General features: G+C 40.2%; 1 protein-coding gene across 5 annotated transcripts in view; it reads right to left on the reverse strand.

The window, feature by feature from the left end:
• Positions 1 to 1429: 1429 nt before the first annotated feature.
• The window catches only part of AOPEP (aminopeptidase O (putative)), a 185965-nt gene continuing 164629 nt past the window's right edge, over positions 1430 to 22765 (reverse strand). For 4 of the 5 annotated variants that reach the window (XM_057369987.1, XM_057369988.1, XM_057369986.1 and 1 more), the window contains 3 exons: positions 7857 to 7943; positions 5154 to 5298; positions 1430 to 2242 (listed from right to left, as the gene is read on the reverse strand). In XM_057369987.1, coding sequence (XP_057225970.1) covers positions 5158 to 5298; positions 7857 to 7943 — 228 coding nt within the window. In that variant the 3' untranslated portion in view covers positions 1430 to 2242; positions 5154 to 5157. Of the gene's footprint in view, positions 2858 to 5153; positions 5299 to 7856; positions 7944 to 22765 lie in introns of all 5 variants that reach the window. The other variant, XM_057369984.1, reaches the window with a different exon arrangement.

The following is a 22765-nucleotide window of genomic DNA, read 5'->3' on the forward strand; positions in this document are numbered from 1 at the left end:
GAGGGGCAGGCTCTGATCTCTCCTCTGTGGTGACAGTGACAGGACCCAAGGGAATGGCCTGAAGTTGTGTCAGGGGARGTTTAGGTTGGATATCAGGAAAAGGTTCTTCCACCAGAGGGTGGYTGGGCACTGGAACAGGGTCCCCAGGGCAGTGRTCACAGCACAGCCTGACAGAGTTCAGGAAGTGTTTGGACAATGCTCTCAGGCACTGGGTGGGACTWAGGGATGGTGCTGTGCAGGGCCAGGAGCTGAACTCAATAATCTTTGTGGGTCCCTTCCAACTGGGCTTATTCTGTAGGTCTGTAAATAATTATATGGTTCACTTCCAGTGCTTTTTACATGATTCAGAAGAATTTCAAAATAAGGGTAATGCTTATATGATGTTAATGATCCCACTATGAGTCTCCTCTCTGATGCATTATGGTGACAGTAACTGTTCAACACCACCTTTAGCTTCTTAACCTGGACTCTCACTCTATTTCACAATGTTGGATTAGCCACAAAAGGCCAACAAATAAACCCAGAAAAAGGGCCAGGATTGCCACCTCTTTGCCATTTTTTAGGTTGTTTTTGATGTTTTATTTTATTTAATTTTTTTTTTTAGGTTGTTTGTGTTTTATTTTCTGTTCATTGTCTCAGTTGCTACTATGCATGATAGATCATGAAGTTGTAGTGAGGGGAAATGTGTAAGTTCATACTGCTAAAACAGACTGGAAGAGCTCTAGCAAACAAAATAAACCCCTACACTCTATATTTAAAAAAAGAGGCAACTATATTGTTTTGAAAGAAGAAAAATTTGGTGATATTTTAAAAGGTTTGGAGTATTTTACTTGCCCCATAGTTTTAACAGTATTGGATATGAAGAGGCTTATAATGTATTTAATTTCTGCATGTTTTGTGCAAGACTCTTACCCAGCTCTGCATTTTTTTCCTTACACAATGGAAAAGACAAAAAGCAAGCTGGTTTCCTTTGCTGGCCTTTGCAGAAAAACCTGTGAAATGAAGCGTAGCCCTCTTATGAATGGGATCCTGCAATAACTACATCTGTGAGTGTCACTACAGAAGCCATTGTGGTGTCTCAGCATGTTCTTGGACAATTTCCTAACTCTTGTTGCATTTGAAAGAAGTCGCTGAGTGTCCCCTAATTCAGATTTTGACACAGTATGCCTGCAAAGGCGGAATCAGAAAAGGTGGGGAGGTGAAAAGGAACTGTACTCTTTGTACKGAAGTCACTGTTGAGGCAGGCTTTTACTTTAGATTGTGAGCACTAGAACTTTAAAAAGAATGACCACATTTATTTTTTCTTGTTAACATCCATTAACTAATGACTGCCAGGTGCTTTTCTCCTGCTGCAAAAGTAGAAATGAAGTAATTATTTTTCCCAAGTTTGTAAATTTATGTTGAACCACTGTGCAATGGGAAGACTATATGTATTTGAAAAAAATATTTATTTTTACAAGAGGATTTGATGTAAAACAGCAGCGTACAAGGGAAGTAAATTCACAGATTTTTGTGTTTTAAATTCTTACTCTCTGAAAGAAACAATGAAAATATCTTCTAGAAATGTAGTGCTTCACTGATCAAGAAAGAAGAAATGCACTTGACATAGCTCTGTGCAAAAGGAGCATCACAAGGGTATGAAAGACAGTTTCAGAAAATGAAAGGTCTGACATTTCTGGTAAAAATTAATGTAAACATGACAGAGAAAGAATTCTGATTTTTGTTTTTTCTTCAGTCCCATACCAAGACCAGGATGATGGCAGGTATCCTTCCACAGTTTATTTCTGCTTCTGTCAAACATCATGAGCTCCACCCCAGCCCCGGCTGATTTTATATTGAGGTTTTTTTTTTTTTAATATGACATAGAAGTTACAAACAAAATAATACACATTGCAGTTTCAACAATTTTCAGAATGCCCAAATTAGTAAAGTTGTTTAAGTCAAGGGTCTTTGGCATCTGCAAAATGGAATTATTGTAATACCAAACAACAAGGATAAACCCCAAACTTCTTGCATCAAAGAATTACCTGAGGCAGGAGTCATATGTGTAYGTGTTGTTTGTGTTGTGTGCTTGTGTTCTCAGTTACAGTGAGCCTCTAGAAATACAGAAAGGTAAATATTTCTGTCAGCTGATTGTTTTAGCAGTCACATAATCCTTCCTTTGATGTCCTGGGTCAATGAAATCCTAGCACCATCGGGGTATAGTAGAAGATCTATTAAAAGAGTTTCTCTGTGATCTTTCCTGCAACGGAAACAGCATTTAAAGTTATTACTCTGTCACAATAAAGGAATATCTGTGCTTTCTTGATTGCCCCAGCTTTCCAAATTGTTATTTTTAGGTTGCCAGCTGAGTGTAACTGAAGTTACAGAGTTAACAATGATTTCTTTAGCTTCCTAGAGCTACCATAACAAGGTCTGGARAAGACAGGGAAGATCCACAGTGGAAGCACATTCTGTCGGTTATTAGCAGGTTACTCTGAAAATAATGTTGGAGGCAAGTTACCAGAGCAATACCATGTGATKTGCTACATATCCACATACCTTCTCATCTTTAGCCAACAGTCCTCTTAACAGTACTGAGGTAGCTTTTCCACTTTAGGCCATTTATTTAACATCAGGACATCATAATGTGCACTGATTCATTTTTGAGAGAAAACAGCAACATTTCTCAAAGGCTCTTAGGAAAGGTACATCTTTTTTTTTGCTCTAGGGCTCGACTCCTGTTCCTGCTGAACTGAGCCAGTGTGTAAAATCAGAACTGATATCAGCTCAGTAGGCACCGGAGGACGGGTCCATCAACAGCCTGGAACAACAGCAGCAGCTGTAAGTTGTTTCCGACTGGAGCTGCCACCATTTCCTGCAAACGACACACAGGGCTAAGCTACAACTGCAGAGAGATCATGACAGCATCCATTACAGACTATAAAACAAAAGCTTTATTGACAATTTCAGGTTAAAGTCACAAACATTATTTTTTCTGACCTTTAGGAAAGCACTGTAACCAAATTACTGCAGGCAATACCTCACATTTGCAGTCAGACTGAGAACTTAAGTAGCTTAAGTTTATTCTCAACTAAAACGAAATTCTTTGGTCRTCCCCAGATTGCCTCTACCTTTTGCCCTCCATACACTGAACCTTGGACACATGCATTCATCGCAAATCTGCCTTTTTGCAGGAAGGTATCTCAGCCAGCAAACACTCTCTGCCCTGCACAGAGTCTCCTCTCCCTTCTCTTCAGGTGCAGAACTTAGCCACTGTGAACAAAGAGGAAAACAATCACTGTTCACCAATCAGCTAAGCTCTGCACCTCGCCAGAGAGGTCTCCATCTCGGCAGAGATAGTTTTCGGAGGAGGTTCTTCCGCGATGCTCTGCTGCTTTCCTCTTTTTTGATGTGTTTGGGGTTTTGTTTATTTTTTTTCCTTTTTTTTGTTATTTTTTGTTTGATTGTGTGTTTGTTTGATAGATGGAGAGGATTCCATGCTGTGCACGCATCAGACAGTTAATGGTGAGTTTCATGCTAGCAGCTGTGGTCATGGCTGCGTGGTAATCCCTGGCAATGTGATTTTAATCTTAAGTCACAAATCATCATGCCAGGAACCCAAACAGCCACAACATTAAAAGAAAGCTGTGCAGTCACACAGAGTATTGCACTCAGTATCTTTAGATTTTATGTTATAGCTCACCATGCACTTCCACTCTGTCTGGAAAATCAAAGGGGTAATTCTAGACTACTGTTAACACCTTCATACCATGTAATTCTCCTGTGCTAGGTACTTACCATCAGAAASCTGTAGAAATTTTGATTTTGTTATTGAAGGAACTGAAGGAAAACAGTTCCAAGTACAGTAGTACCAGAACAAGCTGCATCTCCATGTTTCTGGCCTTCACACACTCGAAGACACCTACCAGATTAAGAATTGTTGAACATAATTCCAATTCCTGTGAGTCCTTGATAAATGGGAGCACACAAGAGAGTGTCTTTAGCCCTAACTGTTTTAAAAGGTGGCTCTCCTACCCTGGAACTGATATCCTGTCATTCTACAGTCTGATCCACCTTTCCCAAAAAGTTTTCTTGGCAGGTACAGTTCTTGTCCATCCAGAAGAAGAACATGGCTTTTCATAAACAAAATACTTGCTTTCATAGCATCTGCCATTGGCTGTAGTATTTCATACAGACATAGTAAACACCACAAAATCAAGTGGAACTCATGGTAAACTACTGTTACAACAGGATTTCTGCTTGGTACCAATTAGATGAYGATGTTTTTGCTGAATTGGAAGACTGAATTTTGATACACAAATCAACTGTAAACTAATATGAACAACCAAGGTAATCAGTCTGTCGGAGGAGTTTATTAATCAAAAATCTGAGATATGCCCATACTGGAAGAAACTTCCATACCATATGTTAAACATACAYGTGCAGACACTGTAAGGCCACCTCAAACTACTCAAACAGACTAAGAAATGGAAAGTATCTTTGCAAATTTATAGCCTATGGCAATTTTATTCCATGAATATTTTTGCAATTCTGCTTCTTCTCTGGTAATTCCATTCCTTTAATTTAATAAATAAGCTAGTTTCTTCATGTTAAGCCTACTTTTCTTACCTTATAATCAATCTTCAAAACCTCAATACCGTTAACACAAAAACATTTGAATTATCAGCTTGACCTCACATGATTCATATTTGCTTCCAAGTCCACAGTTTCATATTTCCACTGTGGGATCAGGCTCTTTTCAAAGACCTTGCTGCCGCTCAAGTAAACATGCAGCTCTATTAAATAGAAAAGCTCCTTTCACAATTGAAATTTTTTTAAGTAAAGTTAAGAACACAGAATGGAAAACAACTGTAGGTGAAGCCTGGCCCTCTCTGGCCATTTGGATTCGCAGTTGTCTCTTGTACACTCCATTACAAAAAAGCCATTCTCCATGCTCTCCAGCTATGCCTACACGTGTGTAACTCACTGCTCCCACAGCTGGGCTTAAGAAAAGAAAAAAAACAGCAAACAAGATACGTAACAAGAGTTACTTCTCACCCTAAKTACCCACAAGCTGTATGGTATGTCAAAGTTTACCACATTTAGTGAGCACTGCGTATTCTTTCCRTATGAAGCACAATCAGGGTGTTGATATTAAAATGAAAAATCACCTCTTCAGAATAACATCTCTGCCACCACTTTGGCTGAGGATGCATCCATATGTTCTTGTGCTGCAGCAAAGCATTTCCGTGCAAGTTCCTGTTGTTTTGCATCTTCATTCACCATTAATTCTCCATAGAGATACACACCCATAGCCTGAAAGAGGAGCACAACACACAAGCATCCTACCACCAGTAATGACTAGTTAGCTGTTTTTTTTTTGCCATTGACCTCCTAGCATTCATTTAAACTAAAAATGAAACAAAACAGAYGACTCAAAATACAGAAAATACCCCATACTTTTTTAACGCCTATTCTGCCCCCAGAAGAACTATTTCTGTGTCTTTTTAGCCTAAGGATGGTTGTATATATGCTGTGTTGACTGTGCAAAACCAGATTATTAATATAAGAGATCTGTGTTACGTCATGACAAAAAAAATAATTCCTCATTCCAATTTCCTTGCCACTTTCCAAGTTGAATAATATTTTCTTATACACACTCCCTGAATTTTTTCCAAATGTCCCTTAAGAGAGAGCTTCTCCTTCCTTCATTAGGATATATGTTTTCTTTCCAATTGGTATGTTTACACACACATCCATGAACAAAGACTGGAGAGTTCACTCTAAAATTCCCATCAGGCAATTCTGTAACTGGATATCAATTGAATATGATCATATCTGTTTGACTGCCCTTTACATCTGAGATACAGCTTCACACGCACAAATTCTGGTTGAGTATGAAGGCAGGCTTTTCCCAACTACTTATTCTGGACATAGCAGCTACAAAAAGATGGGGCTCCTGCAGGGGGAGATCTGGACCTGTTTGACCACTGCCAGCAAAGCATTGGCTAACTTGACAGGAAACATACTGGAGATTGCCTTTTCTTTTTTCTGATGCTACTTTTTTTCAGCTCATTACAAGAATTCAGAAAATTTTAAACTTTACAAAATCTGATTACACACATGACAAAGTATTAGTAGCTTAGCATGCTGACTTTTACCATTATTGTTTGGACACTTGCAGGAAAGGAAAAATTTGGATAACATTGACTTTAGTGCTATTCCTCATAAATTCTAGCATTGGCTGGYAAGCCTTAAAAAAATCCTTCAACCAGAAGGGAAATTCAAACTTGAACAAAGACTGAAGTAAAAGGAAAAWGTTTCAGTGGCAGAAACCTGACAGACTCCTTGCCAATTCCTTAAGCATGCTCTCTGACATCAAGAGAACCAAAACCTCGCATTTTCAAGGTTTGCAGCTGCACCAGAGTCTGGCAGCCACACAAATGGCTTTGGAGCTGGGCTCCAGTTGCTCTCATTTAAAATTTAAAGAAGTTGAAATTTGGTTACTAATAGCAATTACCTTCTCTATTCAGCATTAATAATTCTCCCCCAGGCCTAAAAATTAACATGCAGTGAACACACTGGTGTTTTGTAGAACTTCAAAGGATTTAAATAGTCCATTTGCATTTTTTCCCAGACTTTTAAAAAACCCATGTTTCATGTTCAGCAAAGACATGCAACTGCTCTTATTTAAGTGATAATTATGCCAGAAGCTGGCTTTGCCGCTAACTGCATGCTCTACTGAAGTAAATTAAATGAAGATTACMTTAAAAAGTTGCAAAAATTATTTCCCTTCCCTGCAGAAAATGTCCATACTTGGCATAATATCTATTCCAAACATAATGCAATTCTATACGGTTTTATCAACTCAAGGATTTCCCAAACCCCTCACTCCCAGTTTCTGCTGGTGGTTATCTCCATCCTATCACAGAATATAAATATGTGCAATATCATGTTCTTTTATGTCTTTTTTTGTTTGTTTGTTTTAATACAGAGCTTGCCAAGAGCTCTGGGACCTGTTTATTGGCTGAGATATAAATAGGAGCTACACTTCTGAGCTAGAAGAAAGCATGACCGACTGCAATAATTCAGTTGCTGCCTGAAAGCACAAAATCCTCATTGGTTGAAAACAGCTTTGTTCATTGTCAGCATAAAAGGTAAGGACATTAATATTTTGCCTAGATTTTGACGTATCTTCACCATTTTCTATTTTTTACATATACTTTAAATATTTAAAATTCATCCTAGGGTTCATAGTGAATAAAAATAAATAAAAGTGAAATAGAAAAGAACAATGCAGAGGCACAATTAGAATTGTAAATTCACAATGACCTATATAAAAGGCCATCGTGTATGTCCAGCCTTTTAAGGCCTTCAGAATCTTCTGCTAGSGTGTCCCTACCCATGGAGAAGCCAGCATTCCCTGGGTGCACACTGTTGTGCTGCACTTCTTCAGGCTGTCACCTTCAAAACTGAGGTCAAAGTCACCACAGCACTGACTGCTTTGCACATACCTCATACCGACATGCACTGACATTCAGTGAGCCATTCCTCATCCTGCAAAAGGAGCCTGCTGGGAAGCATCTTCCTAGCGTCACTGCTAACTCTGGCTTCCACAAAATGCAAGGATAGGAGGCATTGTGTCCTATTTCACCACTTAACAGAAGATGAGCATGTCTAGATGGGGTTCAATACCCACACCCTATGTGGCTTCCTTAAACTACAATGTTTAGGGGACAGAAGAAAAAAATGAATACCCAGCCAAGTTTTCGACAAACTGCAGCAAGAAAATATATTAAAATATGTCTTTATTTTCAGCCTAAGGGTGTTAAAATGTTGATTGTTTTCAAAATGGCTAGYCAAATATAACTTACCTGATCCTCTCTGAGGAATCTCTCAACATCTCCATACCCAGGCTCGTATTTGTGTTTAATGACAAGTTCACACCACCGATGACGAACCTTTGCGAAAAAAAATAAAAATAGGTAAGAAAACAAAAAGAAAAGAAAGGAAAAAGAAACTATTTTATCTGTGTGAGTGTTGATAATATTTCTGCGCCAGTTTGGCTGTTTTGTCTTTGTTGGGTTTGGGTTTTTGGCAGGTTGGTGTTTTTCCCTCAGCAGCCTGGCAAGTCAGTCAGCTGGGCAGAGAAGACACCACTCTGTGCACCTCAGCCTGGGCTTTGGAAACCCAGCATGCCCAAAGACAAACTCCTGATTCCATGCTAGTAAACTAWTCCAGATCCAGGCACACATCTGCAGCATCTTCACTGCCACTGTTTCCAGTCTTGACTTTCTTTCTTTCAGGTTATTTTAAGTGTTATTTCTTTCATATTGTTRAAAGGGAGGTGTGGAGGGTGGCAGGGAGCAAAGATTATTGGTGCAAAGGTCTGAAAAAGCCACAAAATACAACCGGTAATTTCTGCCATGTAAGTGTATCATATAAGTGATATCAGGCTTAAATATAATTCTGTACCAGTACAAAATCCATGCCAAAAGGATAGAAGTTAGATACCAACTCATAAAACGAGCTTTCAGTTAAATGAATAAGTTTTACTAGTAATAGATTTGAAGCACATTTAAAGCATTTAAAATTCATTTTAAAAGCATTTTTAAAAAATGCTTAAAAGCATTTTTAAAAAATGCTTTTAAAGCATTTAAAGCATTTAAAATTCATCTGTGTTAAAAAGTTGTCATGATGTTCTACCAATACATGTTGACAAAATCAGTTATTGATACACTGTAACAAAGTTTTCAAGCAAATTACAACTTAAGAAATGTTTTTATTTAAATAGCATGAACATGTGTTACATGTGGGTCTTTGTTGTCATTATATTTTCGATCTTTTCTTGGCCACTCTTGTGCCATAAGTGTCATCTCACTCTTCAGTAAGGCTTGCGTGATTGTAGGCAGTGATCAGCCTAACATTTTATATTCCATTAGCAATTCAGCACTGATAGTAAAGGAAAACCATTTAGTGGAATAACWCCCAATCCTCTGTTTCAGCCTTTTCTCTTACCATCTTTTTAGAAGACAGGACACCTAATGACAATCACCTTCCATAGGAAGAGTAAAATGTTAGCAGTTTGAATAGTTTTCAAAACTGAGTCCAAATTGTGCTTACATCAAGTAAATGAATATAACATTTTTCCGAATGACAGATGTAGTGGTTACACTGAGAGCGGAAGACAGAAAGGGAGGAAGGTGAAGAAGACACACTTAAGTGTACTGTTGCTTTTGGAAATAAGGTTCTGAAAATAATTTCCTTTTCATCCTAGTCCCTGCCAAYTTTAWATCTCTGRAAAAAAATTYAAAGACTTAYRTTAGATTAGATGTTAACRGTATTAGCATAATTAACAAGTGATAAATGCCCAGAAGTCCTGTGTACTTGATACCTCTTGCCAGCTCATGCCTTTTAAAAATAGTTTGAACACATCTCAAGAAAATAAAAAMCTGCAAGGTTTAGGGGCTGGGTGGATTTTGCACTCACTGCATGTAAGATAACAAATAGCTACAGCGCTCTGCATAATAGGGGATAATTGTTGTCTCTTACAGCTTTTTGCTGACAAAATGACAGCTTTTAGAATTCCTGCTAGTGGAACCAGAATTTATAAAAGAAATAGCTTTCCAAGATTCAACACATTTTGCTGTAGATGCATAGGGTCTTAACGTAGACCTTCAAAACCAGATCCAGCTGCTGCTGTTTCTCCCGGGAGATACTAAATGTTTCTCCAGGAAATCTTCCCAGGCAATCCAGTTTTGTTACAGGRTGTTTCTCATAGCACTGAGCAGCTCCTTGCCTCGATGAGACTACCCAGGCTCAAAACTTAACCATACAGTTCTCCTATTTCTATGGTGAGTTAACCAAGCAGAATACAGATATATACCAAACAGAATGTAGATACATTTTACTCTGTACATTTTTCCTGACATAACAAACWAACAAACCAACCCCCCAAACTTCTGAATTCCTTATGTATTTTTATAGCACTGAGGAGAAACATAAGGAGGAGAATCACTGCTCTTCTGCACCTCGTGGTCCAGCAGTTACAGCACTTACCAAGGAGGTAAGCAATCAAGTCCAGCTTCTGTGGCTACTCAAGATCTCAAACTGTGCCTTCAGGGAGAATATTTCACCAGCAGATTATAAAGATTTCCGAGATGGGGCTCTCTTCATACCTCCTGGTGGAGCTATTATTTCCCATACAGTTATTATTTATTGATCTAAAGGGGCAGTCACAAGATTTCTGGGCATGCATTTCTGAGTGCTTTTGATAACCTGGCTTAGGGAGCAGAGAAGCCACTTTGCCCCCAAACACCTTCCTTGGTGCAATCATCGTAGCTGCACAGAGAGCAGAACAGAAGTTCTCTCTGGAAAGGCATCCATGTAGACCTACTTCCTCACACACTGTCATGTGTGACTGACACTGCATCATGATCTGATCATCTGAATCCCAGTGGCTTTGGAAACATAGAGCTAAGCTGTGCCTGTTCCCTTAATTGTTCCTTTTTCCATAGGGCTTCTGTCCTTGGCAACCAACATCTATTCAAAGAGTTAAAAAGAAAAATATTTATGGGTTGAGTGAGATCTGAGACAGCACACACTTTTCTTTCTCTCTCTTGCCTTTTTTCCTTTTTTTTCCCAGGGTGAGTACAAATCCTGGCATATTCCCAGACACGAAATGCAGGCATTTTGCCAGCTGGGGCAATAGCAGCATGCCTGTTATCCTCAGATTACACATTTGCCTCCTGTCTACCAAAAGCCCCAAATGTTCCCGTGGCAGAGCAAACTGCWGGAGAAACAATGGCTGCTGCAGGGCCTGTGAAACCATCAGCTCAGTCAGCCCTGCTGGCTCTCCTGTGACTCGAATGAGACCCCAGAAAGCAGAGCACAGAAACTCAGCCTGGCTCTGAGAGCAAGAGGGGCAGAGGGAGCTCTGCACAATGTGRACTGAAAAGTATTGGTTACATTCTTGCCTCCCGCACCATATGGCGTGTAGACAGCCGTGTTGCCCGAACTGCAGCTATAACAGTTTTTCAGACACATGCACTATAAAGAAGTAATTTTTCTATGATACTCCATAGCCCTAGGCTGATTCCACAAACATAAGAATTTTAGTCACATAAGAGTAGGGTGGAAAAAAATCAGTTCCCAGAGTCTCATCCAATGCTTAGAGCGGCGAGAGCAAAATGGGCCCCACAGCTTCACAGACTAATGAATGAGTCATGTGAACAGGCACTTTAAACAAAACTCTCAAAAGGAAATTTTGAAAACYGAGTAGCTTGTGGTAGGACTGAGCTAACCATACCGCATCCTGTGTATGCTCTTCTTGGCTCTTTTCCTCCCAGGAGCAAATACTTAGTGGCAAAAGTAAGAATTCATTAGTCCTCTCGCAGTTTTCTCTCTGCACGTTTCTCTGTGCTCGTCTGCACTTCAGGGATGCACACCATATGTTGTCTTGGCTGGTTACACCATAAACAATACAAACTAAACCTGAAAAGTAATTTACAGCAATCCATGCTGTTATTGCTGGCAGAAAGCACATAGGACTTTGCTGGATCTGAAGCAACACCTTTAACTGCTCGCCCACCTACACACACCCTCTCTGCTGGTTTGGCAGCTGCAAGGACACACATGCCAAAGTTGGAAACGCGATACCAGGCTGAAATCTGTCTGCTCAAGCCCAGGACTGATTGCTGGCACTCCCAAGGGGCAGAAGAGTGATTGAGGCCTGCTGAAACCCCAGATTTCTCGTGGATGGATCCTCATTGCTTGGAAATGGTGTTTTCCTCCCACCCAGCTTTTGAAGATGGTGCAAGCTTCTCCAATGTCAGGTTTTTAAGCTAAACAAAGTTTGTTACTGTGAGTTTTGCAAGACACTACTTGTATTAGTAGTGCATTTCTGAGGCACAGTTTAGTGGCTAGAAGACAGAGTCACTCAGTGTCTCAGGTACAAAATCCAATTTTCACAAGTATCAACAACATTGAGATCTCAGTATTGGCTAGCACCTACATGRAACATGATGAACGTATGCTACTATCAGATAGCAGAGTCCCAAATTTAGGAGAAATTGCTTATACAAATAATTCCAGGGGTCTCATAATATCTTTTAATTTCATTATTGAGAAAAATACACAGTATTGCACAATATTATTTGTAACTCAAATATTACCTGCATTTTGACACTCAATGGAATACACCGAGACACTGATTTCAGACAATGCAGACTGCTGCATAAGATTATTTAAAGGAGAAAAAAACTTACATAAAATACTCTAATAATRCAGTTCCTTTGACCTCCTGAGCCAAGACCTTTTGGGAAATACTGCTTGAAGCTGACAGGCTACAGCCATATAAGGAACCAAACACATGGTTTGACTTTCAAAACAAAAACTCCCAGTGACATACACACCTGAAAAAAAATATTTTAAAGCTATTTTGAATATGTCTTAAATTAAAGAGATACTATTTTTTTCTGACCCAGGTGATAAATTCTTTTGCGTAATCCATGTTATTCTCCCCTGCCCCACACAATCACAGTCACAGAATCCTAGAATGGGATGTGTTGAAAGGGACTTTAAAGATCATGTAGTTTCAGCCTTACAGCCATAGCAGGGACACCTTCCACTAGATCAGGTTGCTCAAAGCTTTGTCTTGGATAGGGCAGCTTTCAGGGATGGGGCATCCACAACTTCTCTGGGCAGCCTRTTCCTGTGCCTCATCACCTTCAGAGTAAAAAAATTTTTCCTACTATCTAATCTGAAGTTACTCTCAGTTTCAAACCATCCCCCCTTGTTCTGTTACAACATGCTCTTGCAAATAGTCTCTGTCCATCTTTCTTGCAGGCTCCCTTCAGGCACAGGGCAGCTGCAATGAGGTCACCCCAAAGCCTTATCTTCTCTAGGCTGAGCAAACCCCATTCCTTGGCCTTTCCTCACAGGAATCACAGAATCACAGAATATCACAGAATCATAGCTGAGTTGGAAGGAAACTTTAAAGATAATCGAGTCCAGCTCTCAGAGTTGTTCCATCCCTCTAACAACTTTGTGGCCTCCTCAGGACTCACACCAACAGCTCCCTGTCCCTCCTGTGCTGGGACCCCAGAGCTGGGTGCAGTGTTCCAGGTGGGGTCTCAGCAGAGTAGAGCAGAGGGGCACAATCCCCTCCCTGGACAATCAGACAAGCCTAAAACAAACATCCTTATAGAAGCTTTATCTGCTACAACATAATAGCTTGCTCATGTTCTCAATCATACACAAAAAATAAATACTTTGCTTCTGAGGTCTACCAGTAAGATTTAAAAAACAAGTAATTTAAACCATGCCTTTATTAAAGGGAGAAAAAAAAGTTAGATTTTACGAAACCTTTGATCTGCAGAATGGGAGACTAACTTCAGGGAAAATGAGTACATTTTGCTAATAGCTGGATCCAATTTAAAAGGCGCCATGAAACAACAAATCTAAATCACTGAACAAAAGCAACATACTTAAAGATCTTAGAAAATGGGATCATTTGAAATAGAGTAAGAGCTATTGCCCAGCAAAACTGAACCTTTATTAAAGGCATAAGGCATATGTGCTCTTTACAAAACACAGGTTCAGACTCTGTTGAAAAAATTATTTGAAAAACTTGACACTTAAATGTTATTTAAAGAGTCTCAGAGATCAGACTCCAGTCTCATTCACAGAGGAAAAAATACAGAGATTTTTTTTTTTCAAATAACCAAGCTATGCTACTACAGATTAATTTTTATTAGCAATAAGGAAGCACTCCAGAGGCACCGGAATGCTGCTCTGTTCCATCTGAAAGCAGTTATTGCCAGTCTCTTCCTATCTACAGATAAATTTGATTCTAATATTATATCATTTGCCTACATGATTAAGGAAGAAAYGTTGCAGGACAATACTTGAACTAAAAACCATACTTTACAGTTGTTTAGCATGGAAGAATTACAGTTWAAGAATTGCCAGTTTTACAGTGATTTTGTGACTTTTCCCCCATCTGTCTTAGCTGACATAGTTATTCCTTAATACACCACTGACTTTTCATTCTATATAGTCTGAATTTCAAATAGGCACTCCTGTCTTTTATGCTACAGTAAACATATAGTTTAGAATGTGAATGTGATTTCCTTGCAACTTGCCCAAGTGAAGGATGTTGATGCAGCTCACCAGGAGCTATGAAGCAGCTGTTTGTGTTACAACTGTGTTGACAGAGCATCGGTTTGGCAATCTGAAAGAGCGTACTCAATAGCCAAAAACCTACTGGATGCAAACAGAATGGATTCATCATTTTTACAAGGATTCTATAACTGTGATTATTCTGTATGCCAAGAGTTTGCCAGGAGACTGGGTCTAGGAGYTATCATCTTAAATTAGTTGTATATTAGAACAAAAACTGGACTTCTCATAGCCTAAATTTTTCTCTCAGCTCTTGTAGTGCTTGCTCTGACAGTACTGCTGAGCAAAAGAAATCGAGGAGCAGATGGGCAGCACAGCAGCAGCAATCTTCAAGGAAACCTTTCTTCCTGAGACCCTCAAGGGTATGGTATCAAGGTTCAGTTAATGCTGTTTCTCACAGTGCAATAAATGTYTCAATACAAAACCCTTTCTTTTCCACAATGATGGAAAATGGCCAAAATGATGACAACACTTCAAATTCAAAAAACGGCTTTTGGTAGCCTTACTCATGCTGTATTTTATGTACTGGAATGAACTGCTGTTCAGTAGCTGAGGCAGATTGAGCTCACAGAGTTCTACCATGCACTGCATTTGACATCACCGATGGTGCAGGCAGATCGTGGCCATTCCTGCCTCCTTGGACAGCCTCCTGTCCCGCTGCACRTCACAGCATAAGCATCTCAGCCCACTGACAACACGGCAAAATAAAGCATGGTCATTCAGGAAACCCTAGCACAATAATGGGCTGGCTAATCAAAACTTTGTCAGGAGCTAATTGTCATTTTGAAGAGGATTATACAGACGTCTAAAATAATTTAAAACCTGGAAAATAAACTGGTCATTTAAAAGTCACTTAAAAGCTAATTTTAGCAGRATACCAGACTTTATATTTTGGCAACTTTGGTAGCAATATTCTACTTCCTTAATTAATTTTATTTCTGATTTGTATTACTCCACAGATCAAGCAATTACACACTATGAGGGGTGCTGGCAACAGGAGAGAAGGACCTGCACGCTCCATCTCTCCTTCCTCCACTCAGCAGCACTGATGAAGAGCTGTGGGTGGAGCTCATGCAGAAACTGCCTCTATTTAGTAAGTGAAGAGAAAGGTGTGATACAATCTGCCTTTTGAAAGGCAGATTCTGTTGCTTGGTCAATGGCAAACTGGGACAGCTGGCAGCATTTGAACCTGTACCTGTGCAAGTGCACCCTTGGGTCAGGCAGCACAGCTGTGCAAGCCTCAAGCAGAAACAAGTGGCAGCTTGAATCTTCTCACATTTTTAAATGGGATTTAGAAGCATGTATTTCYTTCCTGTCCTTTCTCCTCCCCTCCAACCACATGCTCCTGTTTTAGCAGTCACCCAATTCTACATAAGACAATATTAAAAAGTTTACACAGTACTCCAGCCTTGCTCAAGAGCAGCCTAATCATCTTCCACACGCTGTACACGACTCCACTTCCACCTGCAAATAAAACACGCACCTTTCCCACGGCCAGCACCAAGGGTTTTTCCTACATAAGYAAACAGCAGCCAGGCATCACAGAGCATGCTGCTTCAGAAAGCCCAGGCAGAGCAGCAGGCATCCTTGCTGTTTTTTGTGATCACAAGGCATAGCAACCAAAGGACAGCACTTCAGGACAGGATTCACTCTTGGCAAGAAAGCAAACGCTGAGGACTTGTTTGGAGAAGACAAATGTCCTTTTTTCCACCACCTCAGGCTCACAAGYAGACAGTTCCCAATTACAGACCAGTCACTCTTCTCCCTATGTGGGCCCCATCTGTGATCAATGACAGCTGTGTTGGTAGAAAAAAAAATTTCCRAAAGAAGTCAGAAAAGGCAAAAGACTAAGAAGCCATGTCTAATCCCTTTTCAAAGGTGGCACTGGCCGTGTCTCTCTTCTGATGTCAAAGCTGTCATTATGAATAAGAGGGTGGTTGGGRTGCCTAATTCTGTAATCTCAAGGCTCTTCAGCCTGCCCCTTCTTTCCTTTACAGAAGATGGATACAAAACAGGATCTGGTCTCCAGCTTTACGGCAGACTGACAAAACGATGACAGGGCAATGACCTAGAGAACAGTTTGATGAGAAAAGGCCACCAGCACCAAGGTAGTGTGCAAGCACATCTGCGCTGCCATTGTCTCCATGCTGGGGAGAGCAGCTCCTACGTCATACTGCATGTAAGGTAAGGAAGCATTTAACACAGCATGTGAACTTTTAATTTGAAAAAACAAAGGTTTTAAAAAATAAGCCTTAATTAAAAACATAAATACAGTTCTTATACTGGAACCAAATGTTTCCCCTTTCGTCTGCATCTACAGTATTGCCYGCTCAGCATGCTGGAGCACCAGTGCCATTCACAGCTTGCAGCAAGAAGAAGATGGTAGAAAAGATGCCACCATCTGCCTTCTCAACAATTTCACTGGAGATGTGTGCTGAGCTTTGCTTTGCTGTGGCACTGCCAGCTCTCAGGAGCAAGGCTGCCTTCTGGTCRGTGACAGAAGCAATGCTTGTGCCACCTTTCCTGCTCCCCCTTCTCACTTCTTCCTTCCCTGGCAGGGTGCTCTGGTGAGGGTGGTTGCATGTGTGAAGACACAGTCTGAGGGTGAGCAAAGACAGGGTGCAGGAGGGACAGGAGATCCTGTGCCTCAGGGGCAGGAGAAGGGAGACCAGGTCCCAGCCTTAAGTACAACCAACATCAGAGAAGAACTGCAAGAACAAGCCTCACGCCTTCAGGAAGGTAAGCCTGGCTTTGGCATGTGTATATACCCCATGGACACTTAAGCCAAAATGCAACACAGCTGCCTGGCATCCCATGTACAGCCCCATCAACATTCCCCCTGACACCCTCCGAAACAATGGCTAGATKATGACAGAACCATAGAATGGGTTGGGTTGGGAGAGACCTTAAAGATCATCTAGTTCCAAGCCTCCCGCCATTGGCAGGGACACCTTTCACAGGATCAGGTTGCTCAGAGCTCCATCCAACTTGGCCTTGAATATGGCATGGGACATACAAAGATTCTCTGGGCAAYCTGTGCCAGAGCCTCACCACCCTGGCAGCTAAGAATTTCTTCCTAGTTACTAATCTAWACCCATCTCCCTTCAGTTTGAAGCTGTTACCCTTTGTCCTACCCCAACAGTATCCCTGGAATCAGGAGAAATTTTTTTCATTTCATCCTACCAAGCAATTCAAATACATCCCATTACCACCATCTCCTCTGTCTGTCTCTGGATAGAGTCTGCTTACGATTTTTACCCATAGAGTGTCTGCATATGTGTTTCAAGACAAATTATTTATATAAGCACATAAAAGCAYGCTGGGCTTATAAACCCAAATGTTATAGTGGGAAAAAGCACATAAACATATACATCTGATACAGAAATTCAACTCTGAAGAGTCTGAAACCAAGCACACCAACTGTCTGTTACCAATTATTATAAAATTGTATCTCCTTTTCAGCAAAAGGAAAGGCTGCTGTGAGTATCAAGGCAAGTTATCTCCTTTGYTTATGCCTCTGTATCCCTCTACTTCCATCTTATCCCTCTTGTAACTGGAGGCAAAAAAAGTGTTTTCCTTTTATCTTTGGTCTCCCACAGTGACTGTGGTCAAAACATTTGTTATTTCCAGGCAAGATTACTGTCATAGACAGAATCTGGAACTCCATACGAAAATAAGACTCCAATTCCAAGCAATGAACAATGTGGCTGCCTGTTTTTTCCACAGCTTAGGTCACAGCCGGTCTACTCAGCCCATGTTCATATCCTTCCAATTTCACATTGTTTAAAACCTGGCTTTCACTTCCAAAATAATTAAACATAACATTTTGACTCCAAAAACAAAGACCTTTTGCATCACTGTCATACTCAGTCTCCCTTCTTCGACACCCAGCAAAAATTCCTAAGTGAAAAATACATTGATTTTATAAACTCAGAAGAAATATTCTCATTCCCTTCCTGCAACAAGAACATTTAGATCTTTTCTCCATATTTCATATTTTTTAGTCATCTACTCCTACTCTTTTCCCTGCTGCTGGMATACAGTGACAGTTATTGCTTAGGACGACACTTACACCATGTGGAACATAACAGAACTCCTCTTCAGGATGCTGCAACTCCAAGTGGCACAAGAGTTGAAAGCAGGACAGCAGACTTTATCCACATGCTATTATGTCAGTGACTCAGTGGTGGAATCATTTCTGTGTGGCTAAAGTAATGATGACAGAAGCAGCAGTTTCAAATTGTCCTGCTTTATCTATTCAGACCTCRCAGGGCATAGTAAATTTTTTCCAATTCTGTGGTCCTATTCATGCAAACMSTGCATCTGCAGTCAGCCTTTAAACWGGAATGAGAAGTATGAGATGAGCTATTTGGATGAAGTCTCAAAATAAGCTTGTTTTAAATAACAAATAATTTCAGATTTATTTTTTTTTTCAGAATTAAAGACCAAAATAAACCAACTGAAAAAACAAACAAACAAAAAAAAAAACCCAACCAAACCTCAAACCTCAGAAAAACATTCCCACTGCCAATAGTTAGGGGATTTTGTTTGTAATTTGAAAACTACAATCTCATTGGCATCATGGCCACTAGGCTAGTGCTATCATACATATGCAAACAGAGTAACCTTTTAAATTTAATGACAAAGACAAGTGGCTTGTATTATAGCACTGGGTTTGTATTGCCCAACACAGAAATACTCTGTAAAATTTCATATAAAGCAGTTGCATCCAATTCAGAATGCCTTCAGGACTGAGTTCAGAAGCCCAGAAGACTCCACCACTTCATTCTCCTYGCAGGACAATAGGGCATAGAATTAACTCCAACCCTCTCTCCATGGATTCATTAGGTAAGCAGCTGAAAAACGCCAACCCAACCCAACACAAATTTGGTTCCCTCTTACCATCACTCCCCTGCATTCCGAGTTTCACTAAGTTGCCGGGCTGCCAGATAGAGAGGAAATTAATTTCAAAACTGGTTAGAAAAATAAGGGGTGATAAATGAACAGCACCATTAATGGCAGGAATCAGGGCACAGAAACTCCTGTTAATGCCACCCAGTAGCCACTGAGATCACTTGGAACAAAYGTGTTTCTGTTGGCTCCTGGAGGGGTGTGGGACCAGGAGTGCTGACTGGTGCAAAGCTATTTCCAGTGCTCCATAAATCTCGTGCTCTGATCATGCCCTTCAGCTAATGCTGATGGAGGGATTTTCTGTTCTTCTCAAGTGGCTGGAAAAGCCCCCATGCTTTGCATATAGAAGCAGTACAGACCCAAATTATAGCTACTTGAGATTATCCTTCAGCAGTCTTACAAATTCATCCCAACACATCGACTCAGTCACGACAGGCACATGAGCCAGAGGGAGTCTCATGGGACAACTCCCACTGCTGTAACTGGAAGTGTTTTTCCTCATCTTGTTTGAATTTTCTTATCCTCTCATGGAATTTTGGACCTCATCTTTGGGAAGCAAGCGCCACATTCCTAGAAGCTACGCTCTTCCAAGTTCCTGTCATTGGGAAAAAGATTTAATTCCTATAAATTCACCCTTTTGAAAAACAATTTTAACTGATATCAATACCAATGCCATCTGTGCTAAAGAGCCTGCAAATTGTATTTAGACTCAATGTGAACAAGAACATGAAACAAAGTGAAGACCCAAAACCTATGAAGACCACAGAGGATCTTTTGCAAGTGGCTGCTACTTCAGTCAACACATTTATCAGCAATGATAGTCTACAATACACCCTGAAATTAGCCCTTCTTCTATGAAAACAGCAATGGCTTTCTACGACAGAAATATACTAGCATTTGCATAAGGAAGTATTAGGAAAAGAGCAGGGGAAAAGACTATTTCTGTGAGGATGTGTGTTAAAAGCATCATACTGATAACAGTAAAGAGAGTTCACTTTGTGAAAACATGTATTCTTTTCCATTTAATGAAGGTAGTGCCTCAGTAATGGTTGGGTATACAAATCTCAGATATGATTTATTCCACAAATAGATCTGGTATGCAGGCTGACTCACCTACTGGGCCTTTTTTAGGTTCCTTATTCTTAAATATTGATGTGCTAATTGCAATTCAGTTGCAAGTAAAAAATTACTCAATGTAACCTTACCTATGTCTAGTGGCACAATAATGCTCTGAATAAAACATTCAGAAAGGGAAAGGCAGGTGAAATTTATYTGGTACTCCTGGTAAATTTTCACTGCAGATTTTTAAGTCCTGCAAAACATACTACCTTATGCAAAATAAGGCATCTCTTCCTGACTTGAATTGAAACTGAATCATGTATGTTAAAATAAGAAACAAAYACAGAAACTATTTTCACTTTTGCAAAAGAAAACCCAAATTACTGTACTCACTAGAAAGTAATGCCCTGCAATATGGTCATCAGCTCAAGCTGTCACCTTTTTTATTCACAGAAGTGATGTAGTGATGTTTCATACCAACAATGACATCTAAGGAAAGGGACCATGGTTCTCCCTCTTTGGTTTCAATGCCACTATCTGAAACATGCCTACCTGTTGTTACACAGTATAATGAAGAAGGACTGGAGAGCCTGTGGAGGTATTAGCAACACTTCTATTAATTGTATTCAAAAGCTGGARACTGCTTCTGAATCCCTGCCACAGGGGAGGTCTGGCCCAGTGGCTGTGCTAAAAGGAAAGCTCATCAAGAGCCTTCTGCAAGTGTGAACTGGCCTTTCCCAAGAGAGTTCCCATTTCCCAATCAGTTTTACAGTGTAGTCTGCAGAGCTCTGTCTTGTAAGCATGCCTTCAAACAATGCCCATCCACAAGGAGCAGGACAGCTCAATTACGCAGCCCCAGAATTTGCTCAGCAGTCACCATCAGATRGCAAGTGACAAGAATTTGTTTGTTCTTCCCCATCTGCTAGTTTTTCACAGGCCAGGAAAGATCAATGAATAAAAGTTATTTTGTCGTAAAACAATTCTCACCACTTCTAGGATGCCAAGCACCTTATATGGTTTGTATTAGCGTGACTGCATTTCTGTCAGTGAAATAAGATGCCACCACTTTATAGACTTGGTCTCACAGGCAGACCTCATGCACAATGAAGTACTTGTGTGAGAATGGCTTTTTGCCACCCATATGACTGATGATATTAAGATCTTAACTCATTTTGCTCACATTTACTGCAGAAAGAGTTCTAGTTTCTCTTCTCTCCCCAAAATATACCACAYTATGATCCCAAATACAGGGACAGCATTATGTAAGTGAAGAGCATTTCAGTCAACTTGCTGAGACAAGGAAAACCAATAAAGCAACTTTCCATATGCTGTGCAGGCAAAACATTTTATAAAAAAGTGATACCTATCATAGGAAAGAAAGTAAAGCTAACGATGAAAAATCTGGGGGAAAACACCATAAATATTTCTGCTTCATCCACATTCTGTATTTTTTATCACGACGTCTTAGATAATTCAGCAACAAGGAAAACACACTTGCAGAAATATCATCAAGTGTTAAATGGGACTGAAAGTGTCGTACCCACTGTCCTTCTCCTATGGCTATGTGATCTCTTCCCTGTCACCTTTTTCACTATCCTGCAGGCTCCTCAGCCATCCTGCACCTTTGTGTGTCTACATGTTACAGGCCTTTCTCTGACCAAATGAAGAACAGAAATAAGGGGACTGATAAGAGGCCTCTTCTAGCTAAGAGATTCATTAAGTGTTAACTCAGATTCCACAGTGTTACCTTTTGTAACTGACTGATTCCATTTTATTTATATGAAAGTTCTCAATAGCCTGTTCAAATGAGATAGGATTGCACTGTCATATCAGAAGAGATGTCATCAAGGTTAGGCAGATTTAAACAAATACTAGCCACCTAAAACTTCCCATGYAGACCAACTCTCCACATTCTGCCAGATGCTAGATATTGAATAAATGAAACAGCTGCATAGAACAGCCACTTTGGAAAGAAACAAAACAAAACCAACCCCAGACTCACTTTAAATTCTATTATCCTACTGTGCTCTCTGATGGCAACTGTAGCTGCTGCCTTATGACATATCCCATTTCTCCTCAGCCAGCTGAACTTCCAGCTGGACTTTGTCATGTTGAAAATGCAGCCAGCTTCCATAATGCTTCTCTTGGATGCAGGATGTGGTATGTCATGGAGATGTAGCCTGTCTATGAATTATTTTGTCATGTAGTGGGAAACAGCTCAACAAAATAGTGTGGAACAGGAGGAGAAAACTGAGGCTACAATCTCTTCCATGTAATTGCTTCCCACTTACTCAACACTACTTGTCTGAGCCATGATGAGCTCAAGGCACAGAGAGAAGATGGAAAAATGGCTTGAAACTTTGAATCCTACATAGCTTTCAAAACAATCTTTCAAAGTTCTTGGATATGGTCAATTCAAATAGCTCAGCTTGATGAATTCAATATTTTAAAACAAATTTGTAGTTTTGTGTCTTCTCAGATGTTCAAAAGTTTTAAGAGTAAATGGAAATGAAGTAGTGATTTGTTATAGAAAAGGACTGCAAAAAGCAAGCAAGAGTCACAGTTCTGCAGTTTCTTAGATGCTCTATAAGCTTTTCTTGGCATCCAAGACTAAGGGCAGACCATCCTGAAA

Source organism: Malurus melanocephalus, unplaced genomic scaffold (assembly GCF_030028575.1).
Source record: "Malurus melanocephalus ecotype Western Australia unplaced genomic scaffold, MMel_1.1 scaffold_117, whole genome shotgun sequence".
NCBI classification, from domain to species: domain Eukaryota; kingdom Metazoa; phylum Chordata; class Aves; order Passeriformes; family Maluridae; genus Malurus; species Malurus melanocephalus.